At 43.5% G+C, this 19198-nt stretch overlaps 1 protein-coding gene across 2 annotated transcripts in view; it reads left to right on the forward strand.

Annotated features, from left to right (window-relative positions):
- The window catches only part of TTC31 (tetratricopeptide repeat domain 31), a 103855-nt gene that overhangs the window by 75903 nt on the left and 8754 nt on the right, over nucleotides 1-19198 (forward strand). For both annotated transcript variants that reach the window (XM_068105827.2, XM_068105828.2), the window contains 2 exons: nucleotides 4936-4989; nucleotides 8449-8527. In XM_068105827.2, the coding sequence (XP_067961928.2) occupies nucleotides 4936-4989; nucleotides 8449-8527 (133 nt within the window). The remainder of the gene's footprint in view (nucleotides 1-4935; nucleotides 4990-8448; nucleotides 8528-19198) is intronic.

Consider the following 19198-nt stretch of genomic DNA (forward strand, 5'->3'; position numbering starts at 1 on the left):
TGGATAACAAACTGGACTTTCTCTGTCTCACCGAAACCTGGCAACAACCTCTGGACTACTACACACTCAACCTCACCACACCCAATGGATATTCCTACGTCAATAAACCACGCTCGGAGGGCCGAGGTGGTGGAATTGCCGTTATCCACCGTCAAGACATCAAGACCAACCTCATCTCCATCTCATCTGCTCCATCATTTGAACACCTGGCTTTAAAACTCTCTGGTCACACGCAGTCAGTCATGGCTGTCGTCTACCGCCCTCCCAAACCCCACCCATCATTCCTGTCTGACTTCTCCTACTTTCTGACCCAGCTATGTTCCCTCTCCCCCTCAATCCTCCTCCTTGGTGATTTCAATATCCACATGGACTCCACTGACTCCACAATAACCACTGACTTCACTGATTTACTCACCTGCTTTAACCTCACTCAACATGTCGACTTTCCTACCCATATCCGTGGTCACATTTTGGACCTTGTCTGCTCCACTGGATTAAATTTGCACCATCTCTATGGCTCCGACCTCACCCTCTCTGACCACTTAGCCATCACTCTGACCATCAACATCCCCGCCCCAACACCAAGGCATTATCGCACAATCAACTTCCGTAAGCTAAACGCTCTTTCACCTACCTCATTCTCATCCACCCTCTCTGAAAAAATGTCCACTTCTCCCTTCATTGACCTCCACACCCCTTCCGACCTCACTGACTACTACAACCACACTCTCTCCTCCTGCCTTGACCAGCTTGCGCCTGTAAAAACCAAAACAGTTTCTTTCACCCATTCTGCTCCCTGGTTTACCCCTGAACTCCACCTGATGAAAACTCGTGCTCGCCAACTTGAAAGACTCCGCAATAAAACGGGTCTCACAGTTCACTCCCAAGCCTACAAGGACCACATACAACACTACAAAGATGCCCTCTCCCGCGCCCGCTCTGCCTACTACTCTCAAATTATCCACTCTGGCTCCGGAAACCCAAAAGCACTCTTCTCGACAATAAACAAACTCCTCCGCCCCCTGAACACCACCACCCAGTCATTCACAGTAGACAACTGCATCTCCTTCCTCTCTTTCTTCCAACGCAAAATTGACAACATCTACAACAGCTTGACCACCGCCGCACCCGCTCCCCCTCCAACCACCTGCCCCCCCTTGTCCTGCCATCCCCTGTCTCGGTTCTCCCCAATCTCTCCTACTGACCTCTCTGAACTCCTCATAGGAATGAAAACTGCCACCTGCACTCTTGACCCCATCCCCTCCAGCTTTGTCAAAGCCTCCCTCCCTGCTCTCTCTCCACTTATCATTGCAACAATAAACTCCTCCCTGTCTACAGGCATCGTCCCACCTTCCCTCAAAATTGCTGCTGTTACCCCCATTCTAAAAAAACCTGGTCTAAACCCTGACACCCTAAACAACTTCAGACCCATCTCCAACCTACCCTTTCTGTCAAAAGTTTTGGAACGCGCTGTAGCCACTCAACTCAAACATCATCTCTCTGCCAATAACTTGTATGAAACATTCCAATCCGGATTCCGCTCCAACCACAGTACTGAAACTGCTCTCCTCAAAATCACCAACGACCTTCTCCTCTCCTCTGACGCTGGCAACCTCAACATTCTCGTCCTCCTCGACCTCAGCGCTGCCTTTGACACCATCGATCACACTATCCTCCTCACCCGACTTGAATCCACCTTTAACGTCACCGGCACTGCCCTCTCTTGGATTAAATCATACCTCTCTGACAGATGCCAGTTCATCTCCATCAATAACTGCAAATCCCCCACTGCTCCCCTCCCCCAAGGTGTCCCCCAAGGTTCAGTTCTTGGCCCCCTCCTCTTCATCCTTTACCTGTCCCCGCTCGGTCACTTAATCCGCCGTCATGGTCTCCAATTCCACTGCTTCGCCGATGACATCCAGCTTTTCATCTCCACCAAGTCCGTCTCCACCGACACCCACTCTATCCTGACAAACTGCATCACTGAAATAAAATCCTGGCTTCAAATCAACTTCCTCAAGCTTAACTGTGATAAATCTGAAATAATCATCATTGGCCCAAAAACGCTCACAAAATCCACCCATAACTTTGCCCTCAACATCGACGGTATCCCAGTATCCACCTCCCCTCACATCCGGAATCTTGGCGTCATCTTTGACCAAACCCTTTCCTTCGACAAATACACTAAACAGATCACAAAGTCAGCCTTCTTTCACCTGAAAAACATTGCCCGTCTCCGCTCATCCCTCTCCTCCACGGCTGCAGAAACCCTCATCCACGCCTTCATCACCTCCCGTCTGGACTACTGCAATAGCCTCCTCTATGGTTCACCCTCAAAAATCACCAATAAACTCCAATACATTCAGAACTCCGCTGCCCGTCTACTCACTCATTCCCGGACCCGTGACCACATCACCCCCGTCCTTTACAAGCTTCACTGGCTCCCCATCCCCCAGAGAATCCAGTACAAAATCCTCCTCTTGACATACAAAGCCCTCCATAACCTGGCCCCATCCTACCTGGCTGACCTCCTCTCCAGACACACTCCCACCCGCAACCTCCGCTCTGCTGGTACCAACCTCCTGACCCCCTCCATCCGGACCAAATTCAGATCCTGGGGGGACAGGGCCTTCTCCATCGCTGCTCCCACCCTCTGGAACTCACTACCTCACACCATCAGAGACTCCTCCTCACTCACCACATTCAAAACATCACTAAAGACCCACCTGTTCAACGCTGCATTCAACATTCAACCCACAGCATTTAACCCCTGACTATCTCTTCTCCTTCTCCCTCCTTTTGCTTTAAATATTTCCCTATTGATTCTTGTCTTGTCTTTTTGATTCTTGTCTTATATATATGCCGTATATCGCTGCTGTTTGTTTTCTTGATTCTTGTCTTTTTGCAATTGTTGTTTTCATGTATTGTTATGCATTATGTTTTCCACTCTGTCAAAGCGCCTTTGGGCTTCTGGAAAAGCGCTATACAAAATAAATGAATTATTATTATTATTATTGAGTGATATGGCCAAGCAGGTGGAGGTATGCTATCTACTGAGTGCCGTTCCAGTTTGCAGAATAAAAAGATACATGTTCAAATTAGAATTTTGTAAATGTTTTGATTTCAGACTTTAAGAAGGTAGTCAGATATTCTGACAATATCCTGTTAATACAAAAAAACCTAAAGTTTTTGCTTGGACAGACAGACAGGTAGACAGATGCAATTACAAAACCCCGTCTCCCACTGCGTGGACAGACAGGCAAATCAACGTCTTTACAAGTCCAAAATAAACCTGAAGGTATGAAATAGCAAGTGTCGATGAAATATTTTGTGATCGTGAAAAAGGATTTTGATGATAGCCAAAAACAATAAATTTGTAATTGTATTGAGTAGGGTTGCATGAAGTAAGAAAATGTATTTTGGGCCTTGCAGATGCCTTTTTTTTATGGCTTTTGCTATTTGATTTGTTTCACACGTAATTGTAATATAACTTGTTTGTTTCATTGTCTTATTCCTCATGGATTTCTTTTTTTATCCCATCACATCTTTTTCTTAAGTGGGCTTATTGGATGACATTCTTTTTTTTTTTTTGAAGGTTCCAGTCATGTACTTATATAGTCCTTATTGAGGTCAGGCCTTAAAAATAAGAGCTGCATTGATAGAAAAGTGAAGAAAGAGAGAATAGTCTCAGTTTTTAAGAAAGTATTAAAAAATCTGATTTTTGAAAAGGGGAAGGTCGTAAGTGTTTGGAAATACATGGGAAGGTAAAGAGTTGCTGAGTTTAGCAGTGGTGTGGAAGGAAGAAACAAACATGATAACGGCCCACCCTCGAGTTGCCATTGGCCACACAATGATCATGTGATGTAGTGGTTTGTCGAGTATTCCGTGGTCTCGCTAATGGCAGAGGTATACAAGCAGCAGGAAGTTCTTTGGAGCAGAAACCGAAGTAATATCTGTATAAAAGTGAAAGAGATTGGAGTAATTTTAGCGGGTCTAGTTTTGAGGTCAGATTGGGAGAGTTGATAAGTCAGATTACTTTGGATTAAATTCTGTCCAGTAAGTATGTCGAGCTAGAACCGCCACAGATGTGAGAGCAGTACTCTATACAAGGACGAATCAATCCTTTAAATAGTTGAAGCAACTATTGAGAGGAGAAGAACGTTCGACATCTGAACAGGATTCCTAGTTTCTTCAAGGCAGACTTAGCTATTTGTGTAATGTGTGGAATAGGTGGATAAATTTCATGTTCGGGTAATACCTAGTAGGTTTATTGTATCGCATGGTGTAATTGTGTCCCTGGTGTATCCCTGGTGTTGGGCTAGCAGCTAGGGTGCCGGCTTAGGATCCTAGGATCCTGGGTTCGAATCCCGGTCAATCGCTGAATTAACGCCAGGGGGGGTTGACTCAGCCTGTCATCCTTCCGAGGTCGGCTAATTGAGTACCAGTTCACTGGTAATTCCCTGTTTGTCGTTAAAGGCGGCAAAAAAGGGTTGGCGTCAGGAAGGGCATCCGGCCGTAAAACATTGCTTCAAAAAGGGGACCGAAAAACAACAACAACCACGGTTCCCGAAAAAGGCCAACCCCCACTTTGCGGGGAAAAATGGCCTCTAAAGGTGGTTATTTTATATGGTGTAATTGTGGAGCTTTCAAAGCATCCTGGATAAATTCCAATATTATCTCTCACAATTCAGTTTAAAGGCGACCACAATTTCTTTTTGCTCCTTGTTTTTTTTGTCTTACCTGGTTTCCAACTTTTACGGCAGTCCCATGGATGGAAAAGTATCGAAATGAATTGGATGACGATCATAACCCATGTGCTCAGTCGTGCATGTTTCCATGGACATTAATCGATGAAATGGTGTTTGGAAAATTGTTGACATAAGACGAGTGATTGTTTTTGTTTTCCTCCCTGCTGGTGAATCGATGTAAAAACAGGTGGTCCAAGTTCATATGCTAACGTGACCCGATCAAGAGCATTACAGAGTGCAGGTGAGCGACTTGTCAAATGGAAAGAATTGGTTAGCCTGGAAGTGTCTTATCATGGGCAGGCTGCCTTAGGAGTGAGACTTGCCTTCCTTTTACCATAACTTGTAAAATGAAATGTTTGTGCAATTTGGTTGTGAGTGGTGCTGTTGTATGTGAGGTGGGGGATGGGGAGAGTGAGATGAAAGGCTTAACCTTTGCTCTGTGCATTACTTTTTGTTATTTCTTGTTTTTGATGTTGTGCAATGTTTCACTTCTATATTTATGCCTTGCTCATTCTCTTCATCTTTGTTCATTTCTTATCCATCCCTGTTCTCTTTTTAATCCTTGTCCATACATATCCCTCTCCACACTTCCCTCCACCCAATAAGAATTCCAAAACAATAACAGCATGCACTTTACATCCAATTACTCATTATACACTTCCCTTCCATGTATTCCATCTGCCACAGTGAAAATTCTCTACCGACCCTCCTAACTTTCTGGAAAATATTTTGCCAAGGCATGTGCAACAACCTTCAATATCCTTTGGGGTGACGTTATAACCAATAGAGGAGTCGGCAGTCTTTCAATAAAAGATGATGGAATTTATGATTGCTGCTGATAGTTGTTGCCTTCTCTCCTGCAATAGTTTGGCCCATTAGGGTTGCCAAAATGGAATTAGAGGTACGTACTCAAAGCTGTCTAGCCTGGTTTTGAATCCCGACCCAGTTGTAAACCATCATCCCAGTGTTTCACATGCAAGGTGATTAATGAATGTTTATGCCGTCCTTCGGATGGATGTTAAACGGGCGTCCCATCTGCTCGCATTAGTTGGACGTTAAATATCCCACGGTGTCCTTCTCAAAGTAGGTGAGCTATCGCTGGCACCATGAACAAATTTCAAATTGCTGCCCTAACCTTAGTCAAACTTCAGGCCTGGCCCAGTGGTTTGTGAAAGACTTGGGCCAAGCTTTCCCCTGGCAACTCCACAACAATGTGGGAATAATTATGGCCGTTAAAGAAGAAAAGATAACTGGTTGATCCACTGATAAATTATCAGTTTCAATTACGTCTTGGTGATTCATGGATTTATTCCTACTGTCCCAATAATAGATTAATGGTCAGAACTGGAAACATAAACTTGGGGCTTAGTCCCTGGACACGCCACAAGCTTTCATCAGTTTGGCATCCTTCTTTACTCACTCAGCAATCTACTTGTAGAATTTAAGGAGCTCTTCCTGCCAGCCTTTCTCCACATTTACAAGCAGCTTGTAGCTAATAGTGGTATTATCTCATCTCCTTTGGCATTGGTGCCCAGTGTTCCCCAAGATTTTTTGCCCAATGTTGTTTTTGGTGTGCACCACTGAACTACAGGTAGTGAACAAAAAAATGGAGACACCTGGGTAAATCAGGGAATCCAAGCAATGGCTTATACACGGGTGTGGCCCATGTGTTAAGTAAATAACGTCCCAACATGCTTAGGGTCATGTATAAAATGCTGCACAGGCCTGGTTGCCTTTAATTATGGCTAGCATGGCTCCAACAGGAGACCCCCAATACCCCCAGCCCACAGAGCCCGTGTGGTCACCCAATGGTTTGATGAGCATGACACTGATGTTATCCATATGTGTGATGGCCTTCTCAGTCACCAGATCTGAACCCAATCAAGCATTTATGGGATATTCTGGAATGACACCTGATGCAGCATTTTTCACCTCCATCAAACAGGTGTGAGTTGATTGACTTTCTCATGGAAGAATGGTGCCGCATTTCTCCTGCAGTATTCCAGATGCTGGTGGACTCTATGCCACGGTGCATACAGGCCTTGCTGGCCGCACGTGGTGGCCCGTGCCCTATTAAGTGACTTTCCATTTTTTTTTTTGTCCACTTCCGAAGTTGTATTTGTAGCATACAAAGCATCTCTATCTCATGGCACAATGGAGTATTACTGTCACTTATAAGCCAGTGCAGCCACATCCCACCTCTCCCATGCTATGAGTTCAAAGGATATTTTTGATGTCATTCATCAAGAGCCTAAGACATAGGACATATTATTTTCTCACTGTGGCTAGATAGATGACCCTTCAGTCTTCTAAAACACCTCACCTGGTCTTGCACTTCCTGCTCTTTCTACTATATCCCCTTTATTCCTTCCAGGGTGCACTTTTCATTGAAGGATCACCTACCTCCTCATCAGCTTTCTAAAGCATCAGCTTTCTAACCCACGTCTTTCTTTCCAGACCTGTTTGACTTATGTCCAATGTTCTCTCCCCACTGCACTCACAAGTTGTCTAACTTATTCACGCTCTTGTTTTGCTCTTCTGTGAGCCTCGACAATAAATATGTAAAAACAAAAAGTACAGTGGAATTTTGCTCGAGCAGCTTCAAAAATCAACCTGGTGCTCTTTTGTCATTTCCACTTTCGTCAGCAAGAGCTTAACCTGAGTATAAGTCTCTGTAGCATGTTGCTGTTGTCCCTCATTTTCATATATTTGCTTGTTGATGTCGGGGAAGTGTTTGGATGAAACGCTACGCTGAACATTGATTTGTGAGTGAGGCAGTGGTTGAAATAAAAGTTGATCCTTGCTTTAGCTGCCAAGCCTGTTGTAAGTTGGCTGGCCAAATTATGATGGGTCAGATGTTAGGGTCTTGAGTTTGAGCCCATCGGGCCTTAAAGGGCCACAGACACAGAAAATCATTTTTGGTTTAATTAATAGATATTGCTTCACTTAACACTTAATCGTCCTTTTTTTTGAATAAATATCACTCGATTGGCCCCCGCCACCCAAAAAACGGCGATTTGATTGCTCATGTGACTGGCTACGTCATCGAGGGAATTTTTGTTGCTGCTGGTAGTTTTTAATAATGATTTTGACTATCAGAAGATTCTTGGTCAGGCAGTTATCATTGCGTGCTGAGAAACCTTTCTCTCGATTACATCACACAGGTGACATCATGAATGAACATCACGATTTTAGGGGCGGGACTCCACTACCAGATAAAAACTACCAGCAGCAACAAAAATTCCCTCGATGACGTAGCCAGTCACATGAGCAATCAAATCGCCGTTTTTTGGGTGGCGGGGGCCAATCGAGTGATATTTATTCAAAAAAAAGGACGAATAAGTGTTAAGTGAAGCAATATCTATTAATTAAACCGAACATGATTTTCTGTGTCTGTGGCCCTTTAAATAAGACGAGATGGGTTGATTCAGTCTGTTTTCTTTCCGAGGTTGGCAAGATGAGTACCAGCTTAGGAAAAAAAACCAGGAGGGAGGGGGGTGGGGGGTGGCAGGTAGGCACTGCATCAGCGGCACAGTCGTGTTCCCAGCAATGACTCGACCAGCAGCCAAGGGCTGCATAAGAAATAATAAGTCCTTTATGTACCCTTTATGAGTGTTAATCAGGAAAAAAAATTCCTTTGAGGGAACCAATCTTTTATTCCTTGACCGTTCATGTCACCTTATTTATTTGTTTTTCACAGACCACCACAGTGGACAGGAAGCCCGGTGCAGCGCAAATGGGTTCTCAAGCCAGAATAGCATCGCCACTTCTCATAGCCAGTATGAACTTGTGCATTCTTTGTTTCTCTTCTGTAAAAGTTTTGTCAGCTACACTGACTTCAAATGTGTTCAAAATTTAATTTTGACTCTGCTCTCCAGAGATTGTTAGACGGAGTTTTATTCGGTATTTATTGCCAGCAATTGAGACGAGATCCTACGGACTGTAACATGAAGATGAACTCGTTACATTTTGTGTTGAAATGGTGAAAATCCGAAGATAAAGTGCCCTTTAATTGAAAATCTGTGTTACTGCAATAACTTATGAACCATACTTGACAACAACATGTATGGACTGTCATACAAAGATGAATCGATGAAATTTTAGATTGAACAGATTGAAAATCTGTTCATGTGCCCTTTAAAAATATTTTGACGGACTATAACTCGAGTTAGAAGAAGTATCTGATAGACCCTCTTCTACTTGTCTTTTTTTTTCTTCTCTCTGGAGCGCTCTCCCAAGGGACCTTCAATTTTTCATGTGACCTTTAATTAAAATCGAAAGTAACAGTGGATTGGCATCTAATTTGGGCAGAGGTATATCCATTGTCATTCGCATAAAATTCTACTTTGTAGTTTGTTTTTTTTAAAACTAGTTTTACTAAATACGTGTGGGAATTGATTCTGTGAAGATTTGCCGACACAATTTTTTTTTCTCCAATGCAAATATAAAATAAATGCTTATTTTTCTGTGATTACACAAATCGGAATTTATTTTTTGAAGTGGAATTTACCGTGTATTTTGGTGTACAAGTCGATCCTTTTTTCCATGAACTCTGACTTATCTATGGTTTAAGACGTTGAAATGCATTAATGACAAAGTGTGATATTTTGTGAAATAAATTTTATAATCGTTAATTTAAAACGCACTTTTACATATCGTATTTTCTGGTGTATTAACCGCAACCATGTATTAACCGCACCCGTTTTTGCACCCACAAACAAAAAAAACAACCAATATACAGGACTTGAAAAATCTTCGATTTTCGCAAGTAATAACCTCCCGGCGAAGCTTGATTATGTCGGACTAGAAGTGCGCCTTGTCACCGGTGAGCCTTATCAGCTGTGTCATTGGGTAGATGTTGGGAGATATGTTTGCGGCTGGTCGTGAAGTCCCCAATTAGTGTGGTCAGTTATGGCAAAATACCCAACGAATATTTACCTGCTGGACAAAAGCACCAAACTTGGCATGTGTCTTCTATATGTACCCAAGAATAATTTTTTATGAGGAGACTCGCGACCTTGACCGTGAAGGTCAAGGTCAAAAGGTCAAATTTGGTCATTTTCAAAGAAACGTATTATTCATTAGCCACAAACCGGGTCTTTCAAAAAACGAAGGTCCTGACAAAATCTAATTAGTTATTGCTCATTTGTGAGCGGTTAAAGATGGCAATTTAATTGAAAAAACGTTACGTCACCGACGAAAAAGTCTACTTTTCTCGAAATGTTTCTCCAAAGCCATGAGTGGCTACAATATGTTTCGTACATGACAATCGGTGTTTATGAGGTTTAACAGGCAATAAGGTGAAATTTGGCGAGTTTTACTGTACATACCACAAGACTGGATGCTTGAGGAATATTGCAATTATGCAATAGGACTCATTTTTGGCACGCACATTTGCAGAGACCGGTGCACTTCAAATTAGCACGGAAGCAGCGGCAGACTTTGCATGGCATAGCACAGGCACACTTAATGAACTCCCGACATGCCAAGGAGACCTCGGGCTGCGTCATCCACAGAGGCTGCCACCCGCCATCACACCTGACCCATCCGAATTCCGAGGGGCACGCTGTTGGTCTTGTTGGGGTTGTGCTCATTGTCCATATACCTGTCTGATATACGGCACGTCTGGTGTGGTGTAGCAACGCGTTCTGAAAAGAGGCAATGAAGATAAGAAAGTCAGAAAGTGAAATGAAATTGAGAATGCGCATGCGAAAAATTGAGGATTCATTACGCGTCAGTCTAGTCGCTGTCTTGATATTTCAATCTTACCTGTGTTGGTGGCAGTTTGTTCAGTGGTCTTGGTTTGGTCTTGAACATCATCATCCTGGCTTCATTGATGGAAGTTGTGCTGAGTTTGCTGTCGTACAATAAGACGACAAACCTTTCCAGGACGGCAAAGACCGGCGATTCCGTTGTCACATTCAGAAACGGTTCTCGTGCTATAGCCAGAAAAGCATCAGTCAATTCGGGTAGCATGTCCCATACGCGCCAGGCTTTCTTCTTACTCGACCAGTGAAACCCAGAAGTGGTGTCACATCCAGTAAAGGCATGGAAGGCTGTAAGCGCTTTGGCACGATCTCCGAGAGTAGCAGAGAGCGATCCTATGTCCACACAAGTGTAGTGGGCACCCATGCCAAATGCTGCCCAGAGCTGAAGGTCATCGTGTTGAGACCGCAGTTTACTGTACACGCCAAGAAGAATCGCAACCACATCTGTATCCACCGAGCGTACTTGAATAAGGCTGTGTTCACTTTGCAGGGTGTCCAGGATGTGAACCACAATGCGCGTATCGGCCTCTTCATGATCACATCTGGCTAAATCGCTTTCAGTATCTTGCCCTGAAATGAACACAGAAATGCAAAATTAGAAACTAGAACGCTTTCACAAAATGTAGTTGGTAGGAAATCGTCATTTCATGGTTTCTCATCAGAATTCCTAACCTGTCATAACAAGTCGTTTTCCAGTTGGAAGCGCCATATTCGTAGCTTCAGCCGTGAGGTAGGCAAATAGTTCCTCTTTGTTTTCTGAAACTTTCAGGAATTCCTCCCACTTGGCGGGAATCTTAGTCTGGTTACCAACTTTGAGTCGGGAGCCTGTACCGCGCTTCTCGTGAGTTGCCTCCTTCAGACTGTCTTGAAGAAATCTATCCCAAACGACGTCAAGGCGGTTGGATGTACGGAGTTGTTGACATAGATATGGGTTGAATATGTGCTGAGCGTAATCTTGGAATGTTGACGCCGATTTTCTGGGTAGCGAATGAATCATTACGGCTCCATCGATTATTTTGCAATCATAGACGCTCGGTGGTTCCTCACTGTCATTTTTCAGTAGTAGGCATTCGAGAAGCTGGGATTTCGTGGTAAAAAACATCTTTCCCTGATCAGAAATCGAAGGAGGATAGGATTTGCTTTCATGCGAAAAAAATTCCGCTATGTCTCCTGATCGATTCTGGACTGACACGTACAACTGTCCAAACACAGAAATATCATCTTTCAGTTCTGCCATCTTTATTTTTGTCTTGGAAGCCGCTTTCGGTGCAGGTTTGAAGAGCTGGATGTTATTCCTCTTGATGGTTTGATGAATAGATGTCGACTTTTCGGTGAGTACATCCTTGACGAAACACTGGAATTTCTCAGTTCCGATCTTCTCTAGCGTCCGTAGGCAGTCAATGGCGGTCTCCGAGGCACATGTTCGATTCAGACTGATCAGCTCAGGGAAATGGTCCGAAAACGGATTCCCCATATCTGCAATAGCTCGGTACAGAAGCCGAACTTGTCTATGAAAAGTTTTCTGACTGGCGAATCCAGAATCGTAATTCTCATCTGATAAGTCCGTAGTCAGTCCCAGATCCGCTTCAAATTGCATTAATAAGTGTGACTGTTCCGGGGCACACAAGAGCCATTGTCTCAACATTGCCGGGTTCTGAAGGAGACCAATGGCACCGCCACATCCCTTCACGATTTTATTCATTTGTTCGTGCGCCTCGTCGATCGGGATTGTTGAAAATTTCTTCGAAGTCTTTGCAATCACCGATCCGCCATTCTGGAATTCCGTCACTACTTCGTCCGGCAGCAGTTTCATGTCCTTCAGATACACGGGCAACCACCGAGCATAGTTTGTATGATTGAATGCGAAAGCGAATGGGATTACCTCCTCCAAAACTCTCAGAAAGAGTTGAAAGTTACGCTCCCTGTGCGCCTTCACCATGGTAAAAACGAGTACCTCATATCGTCGGACCAAATCCCAGAAATAGTAGGTCGGGTGCTGCCTGCACATGAGTTTTCGCCAGGATTCCAATGTAATCGTGTCGTCGTCCGAAGCCCCGTCAGCGATAAAGGCGTCTTGTTCCAGCAGAGACAAGCAGATGACAGTAACCTGGTGGGCGTGTCTGTAAGTATAAAGATGAGGAAATTGATTATGTGTTCATAATAATAGAAAAAATCGTTAAGATGGAAAAAATCGTCAGTGTCGTCACTTTACAAACTACATACTCAGAGCAAACTCACCTGGTTCTCTTCAGATGAGGGACATTCAAGAATGACTCGGCAGTACCGGACCCCATGATGTTTGCCTTTGTCAGAGCGTCTGTCCACCCAGAATGGTCAAGGAGATTTCCTGCGATATTCCAGAGAGACATTTCTATGTGTAGCCCTCCCAGCATGACGACGAAATGTTCCGCACCGTATTCCAGATGCCATTTCCATTGTATTGACTTGGCAATGGCATAGAGTGGCTGATCGACTGTAAGAACCGCGACCTGTCCAGGGTTCAAGAAATTGATGGCCGTTTTAACGACGTCCATACCATGTTTGATCATCGATGGTGTTGCAGACTTTTCGTAGAACAGTGGAAGCATAGCTGATATCGTTGTACAATTTATGGAGTCTTGGAGAGCGGCGTGGGAGGCAGACCATGTTACCATATCTCCCTGAGAAATTTCGCATTCTCGCATTTTTTGGATGCAGTAATCTATCCACTTGCTGAGCTCCGGTGCGGTTTCGCCAACTGTTTCCGTTTCTGCGGGCGTCAAAGATGGCTGGGTAGCGGGAGGCATGTACTCACATTTTGTTACGTTTGTTGGCACTTCCAAGACATCATGATAGCTCTTGAGCATCAGCGGCTGGGTACCCTTTGGTGGAAATCCTATCGGTTCTCTAACTTCACCGGGATTGGTTTCTGAAATCTTCTGGAACAATGAAATACCAGTGCCGTGGAATGAAGATGTAGCGGATGTGGAGGATAAATTGTGGTCAATATTGTCCAGAGCCGCGACAGTAAAAATCTGTTTTCTGAGCTGAACTGGGCACACGACACCGTCCTCAATGAATCGCTCACTCAAAGACGGCCATTGCCGACTCTATTTCCAGGACACGAGAATAAGAAATGCTGAGCCCTAACTTGAAGAGGGCCTGAATGAGTATTTTGTCTCGAAACTGTGCGTGAATTCTCAGGCCAATATAGATCGGCAGCGGTGGAGGATACGTGTGCCTGTGGCCGTGATCTGTGTCAGTTCCCTTTTTCTTAGCATTAAGAAGTATTGTTTAACATGCGGTCAAACACGCTTGTGACTCCACTTTAGTTTGGTCCTTCAAGTCCGACCCATTCAAGATCATTGCGATCATTGACAGAAGAGACGTGGGTATGGCTTCCTTTTGGCATCCCGGATGAAAATTTCCAGAAAAGGTGAATTTCTTGTGTTCGAACAGGTCTCTGCGAATGATATTGGCAGCTTTCATGAGTGTACGTGCTTCTTCATCATAGTCCCGTGACGTCATATGGTCCTTCAGCAAGTACGATAGCGAATCTCTGTAAACTATCAACAAATTGCGTCCTTCAGAAACTGTCGTAGCTTCCGGAAAGTATTCCAGTATTTCATTCTTTAGTCTGCTCCGGTTTGTCAGCTTGTCTATACCGAGGTCACTAAGGCGAGCTTGATACAAGTCATACAATTCACTGATAGTCCAGCGGATAGGTGAATAATCGTGCATTTTATGATTAAAGCATGAAACGTGGTACACTAATACTAGACATTATGGGGAACATTTTAAAGATTGGAGGCATTCTGGATCTGTCCTGTGTCACCCGTGGCGGCCATTTTAAAAATGGCCGCTAGTCAGAATCATTATTTAGCTAGAATACATTTATATTACATCAGAAAATATCAAATTGTTATTTTAATATCATCTGCACACTAAAGTATCACCAAGGATTATATATGATAACATAAATATTCATTTTTGATTGTTTTGGGGACCTCTATGTGTCACTTTAAGGGCATTTGGAGGGGAAAAATGCAAAATTCCAGGAATAAAGTAACACAAACTGGTTTCGATAAACTAGTTTATTTGTACAAAGTGTTATTTTCCCTTCATTTAGGAAAACACTTCAGAAAATTACACTGTAGTAGTACAAAAGTTTTTTGGTGTGCATGAGATAGAACAATAACGTCCAAGAACACTCATGTTTCAATGTCAACCGTTCTCTTGTCACCCTTCTCGCTCACAACCACCGCACTTGCAGAGTAATGCACAGGGTAGATTTTCTTCCGCACATTTACATCTTCCTCTGCAGCCTTTAATACAGCCACACTTAATAACAGCACGGCATGCTGCACCAGCAGGGGGCAGGTTCCTCCACATCACTTCCCATTCGGCCAAATTGTTCTTTCGCGTCCATCCAAACTCTGCTGGGCTGGGCAGGTGAGGTGCTTTTAGCAGGGCCTGACCCCATACATGGCCAGCCTGATAACCAACTCGAAGTAGATGCTGATAGAGAACATCTTGAGTCGGAGGTATGTTTTCAATGCTCCTGCCTTTCTGTGTGAACAGAGTCTTCCTGGCCATGTTCACATTATCATCAGAGCTTCCACGGTCGTACATAAGCACAATGTACCTCTCGATGTTTGGGAGAAGCTGGGTTATGCTAGCTGTTGTTGGAGTCTGTGCAAGTCTGCACAAGTCTGGCGTGACATCAACAAACGCATTCCATGATGACCAGGCTGTTCTTTTTCCTATGCCGGTGAAACTGGATGTGGTGTCACACCCTGTCAGTGCATGAAAAGCAAGTATTGCATTGCACTTATCATTTCCCTGCGTCTGTGCCATTTGAGTTGCGTCTAGGTAACGGAACGATTTTCCCATTCCAAATGCTACAGTTAGCTGTGCACTGTCAAGCTTGTGAGCAAGACTGACGGCTAGTACAACTACATCTGTGTCAACAGTTCTAAGCAAGATGTTCTTGCAACCTTGCCTGGCCCCATCTGCTGCATGCAGCAGCATTCTTGTGTCTCCTTCCTCCTGTGTAGAAGGGGACAACCAGTCTGAGTCAATTGTCTCTGAACAACGCAGCTCTTCTCTGTGAGTCATGACCACTATACCAGGAAATGTTTCATTTGTCACTCGTTGACTCAGGAGATTAAAAAGTTCTGTCTTGTTACCATCTTCCCGTAGGAATTGTGACCAGTTTCCAGGCAGCTTCTTGTTTCCTTCCACTCTTATCCGTATGCCCTTCCCTCTCTTCTTTCTTGTGGCGGCCTTCAGACTATCTTCTCTGTATACATCAAATATCACATCAACACGTCAAACAGAGCCTGTGAATTGCCTCCGTACATAGTTCATGACCTTCTTGCCAGATTTTGTGAAAGGTATGCGCATTTGCTCAGTCCCACAATTTTCAGTGTCAGGGTGCTGAAACAAGGAGATGCCCGTTCCATGGAAAGATCCATGCGCACTTGTTGCTGTCGGGTCATGGTCAATGTTGTCGACTGCTGATGTTGTGAATACTCCAATTTGGAGTGCAGGTGGGCACACTGTTCCAATACTTTCAAAGTGGCTAATGGCAGAGTTTCCTAGATCTGCAGACATGCCTAGCACACGGTCGTATGAAACTGACAATCCAAGCCTATAAAGTATATCAACTAGATCGCGAGATCTTGTCCTTGAGTGGATCAATGATCCGAGAAATAGTGGAAGTGGTGTCTCACGCTTTTCAGTATATCTTGTTTCCAATGATGGTTGTTGTCGTCGACGCACACAGCTGTTATATGTCATCAATTGTGATACAGACAAAGCTGGCTGTGACAAGTAGTTTTCTTGGTTTTGGATATCTGTCCCATACATGATCATTGTGACCAGCATCAGCAGTGAGTGAGGCACAGAATTTTCTTGACAATCCTCTTTGAATGAACCACTGAATGGTAAGCATTTCATTCTTAACATGTCTCTACGAACAATGTTTGCAGCACGAGAGATGAACACTGCTTCACTGTCACCGTCGAGCTGGCACGAACTTCTTAGCGATTTACCAATATTTGCATTGGCGACAAGAAGCACATCGCGACCTTCATTGTGCGCTTCTAACTCAGGAAAGTAGCTTAGAACTTTATTTTTGAATCGTGTAGAGTGAACGACAGAGGAGCCCTCTCCCAGCTGGTTAACTCTATCAGTATATAGTTTTTTCAATACAGATAGTTTGAAAACAGGGGCAATGTTGTCATCCTCAAGAGCAGTTTGCATGTATGAAATAAGTTCAGCAAATGCAGTGTTATGAGCAATATTTGTGTTGCATTCGTCATGTGATGTTGTTGGTCTATCTCGATCTCTGTTTTTCAATGACACTAAGCATTGGCTGTGGTACTCAGCCTCTGTAGCGATTAAGTCTCTTTCACTGAGCTTTGCCAACAGACGCTCATCTTGTAGATTAATTGCACACTGTCGCACTCGAGTGTCAAGGCCAAACGTTGAGGCTCTATGGAGAGGTAGGGCATCAGATGCGGGCTTCTCACAGATGAAACAATGGCGAACAGCATCACCAGTCCTGGAGACCTTTTGACGTTTGAATTTTTCCTTTTCACCAGAAGAGGAACTCTTGTCCGTTACACATATCTTCCGCTTAGCTGCACGTTTGAGTTCATTTTGGTTGAATTTAAGTCTGCATGTTTTATGAAATTTTGCTTTCCTATTTGAAAAAGTTTTCTCCAGTCCATTACCATCGTCCATTCGAGCCAACTTAAGCTTTGGTGGCAAGCAACCGAGTTCGTTGAATGCTGATAAAGTTTGAACAATAGACGTATACCCAGCTCCTTGGAACCTTTCTGCAAAGTCTGCTGGGCACGTGAGTTTCTCACTGGTGCTTTCCTGGCAGATGAGACACTTATTCCAGTCCATCGGTGTATCGTCCTCATTCACAGACGTGGTGATATCGCTGCTAGCTTGAACTAGTTTGAAGACTTTCTTCATGATGATGAGCAGTAGATTAGATTAACACTCACAACAATCTGAAACAGACAGAAGCAATGATTATTAGAAACACAACCACACTAATTCAATAAATTATAGAAAATTTTATTTCTTAAATATTGCAAGAATTCTGGATCTGATCTGCAAAAAAAACACCTTAATTAATCTACTTAATTATTTAAAACATGTTTTACTTATAACATATAATGATTAATAACAAATATAACAACTTATATCTAATAATGACGACTAACAATTTCTACTTCTAAACTTATAACTAATAATATAATATGATCCTTATCTTAAAAAAAAAAAAAAGTCATATTAAGGAATTTGTTCATTTTCTTTAATATTTTGACCATCAAAATACCTATATTGGTCCATATATCCATTAAATATATATTCTTAGGGCATATTTATAATTCCTGTGTTTGAGTAAGTTACTATATATATAGCATGAACATATATATTTTATGTTAATAGAGGTATTTTTGTCATTCACTTATCGGCAAAATCTCCTCGATGGCAGCCATTTTGGAAAATGGCCGCTACGGTGGACACAGGACAGATACAGAATGCCTCCAATCTTTAAAATGATCCCCATGATGTCTAGTATTAGTGTACCAAGTTTCATGCTTTAATCATAAAGTGCACAATTTGTTCATTTTTTAGCACCTATCCGCTGGACTATGAGTTTGAACACAACTTGACCGTTCATAACAGAGTTTTCAACATACGTGAAAAGTTCAACACGAGCTCGCGACTGGGACATCATTTCCGACTCATCTGCCGATGTCTTTTGTTCGTTTCTTTTCAGCGACCGATGGCGATTCCGAAACTTCGTGAGGCAATCGAAATGATATTTTGCTTCGATTGAAATCAAATCAGAACCTCCAGTCAATCTAGCTAATAAATCGCCGTCCTGCAATTCTGTGGCCATTTGGCGAATTTTTTTATCAGCACCAAAAGTCATGCACTCGTGAAGATCAGTTCCAACTGTACCGTCCCTGCCACAGAACAAACATTGTCGCTTTGTGTCGTCCACAGACCCGTGACGTTTGCTACGTTTTGCAGTTGCGGCGGCGGCGTCGAAGTCCAGGCTGGCCCGTTTCCTAATTCGTTCAAGCTTTTGATCGTTGAATTTTGAGTAGCACGATTTGTGCCACTTCGCGGTGTTTGAGATCAGCTTGCTAACGTCCTCCGGGATGAAGGGCACATTTACTGGCATAGCTTCAAGCTCTCGGAATATGCGAACGTTCTCCAGGAATTTAGTATACGCTTCCGACTTTTCATCCCTTCTGTTGAACGCATCCAGCGGGCATCTCAGATTTTCCTGAGTTATCTTTTGACAAATCAGGCATTTATTCCAGTCGGTAGGCCGGCTGGTCTCGGCCTCCGCGAGTAACTGAAAGAGACCAAAAGATACAATTAATATCTAAATACAGAATTGTATCCCAAAAAAATTTGTTTAATAAAATACTTGTTTTGTTATAGTGAAAATTCTGGAGCATGCCCCTGAACCCCAGCAGCTCGAGGCGCCCTGACCTACTCCCCACACCCGCTCGCTATGGGTGTAACAACATCGTTTCTTTTCGGAAATAACAGAAAAAAATCCAACCAAAAAAAAACGTCTTGTTCGTCACATATTGCCCACAACAGATGTGTATTTAGGATTAAGACTCACAAATACTACGTAATACATCAGCTACATCA

The sequence above is a fragment of the Myxine glutinosa genome, chromosome 2 (genome assembly GCF_964187855.1).
Source record: "Myxine glutinosa chromosome 2, kmMyxGlut1.1, whole genome shotgun sequence".
NCBI classification, from domain to species: Eukaryota; Metazoa; Chordata; class Myxini; order Myxiniformes; family Myxinidae; genus Myxine; species Myxine glutinosa.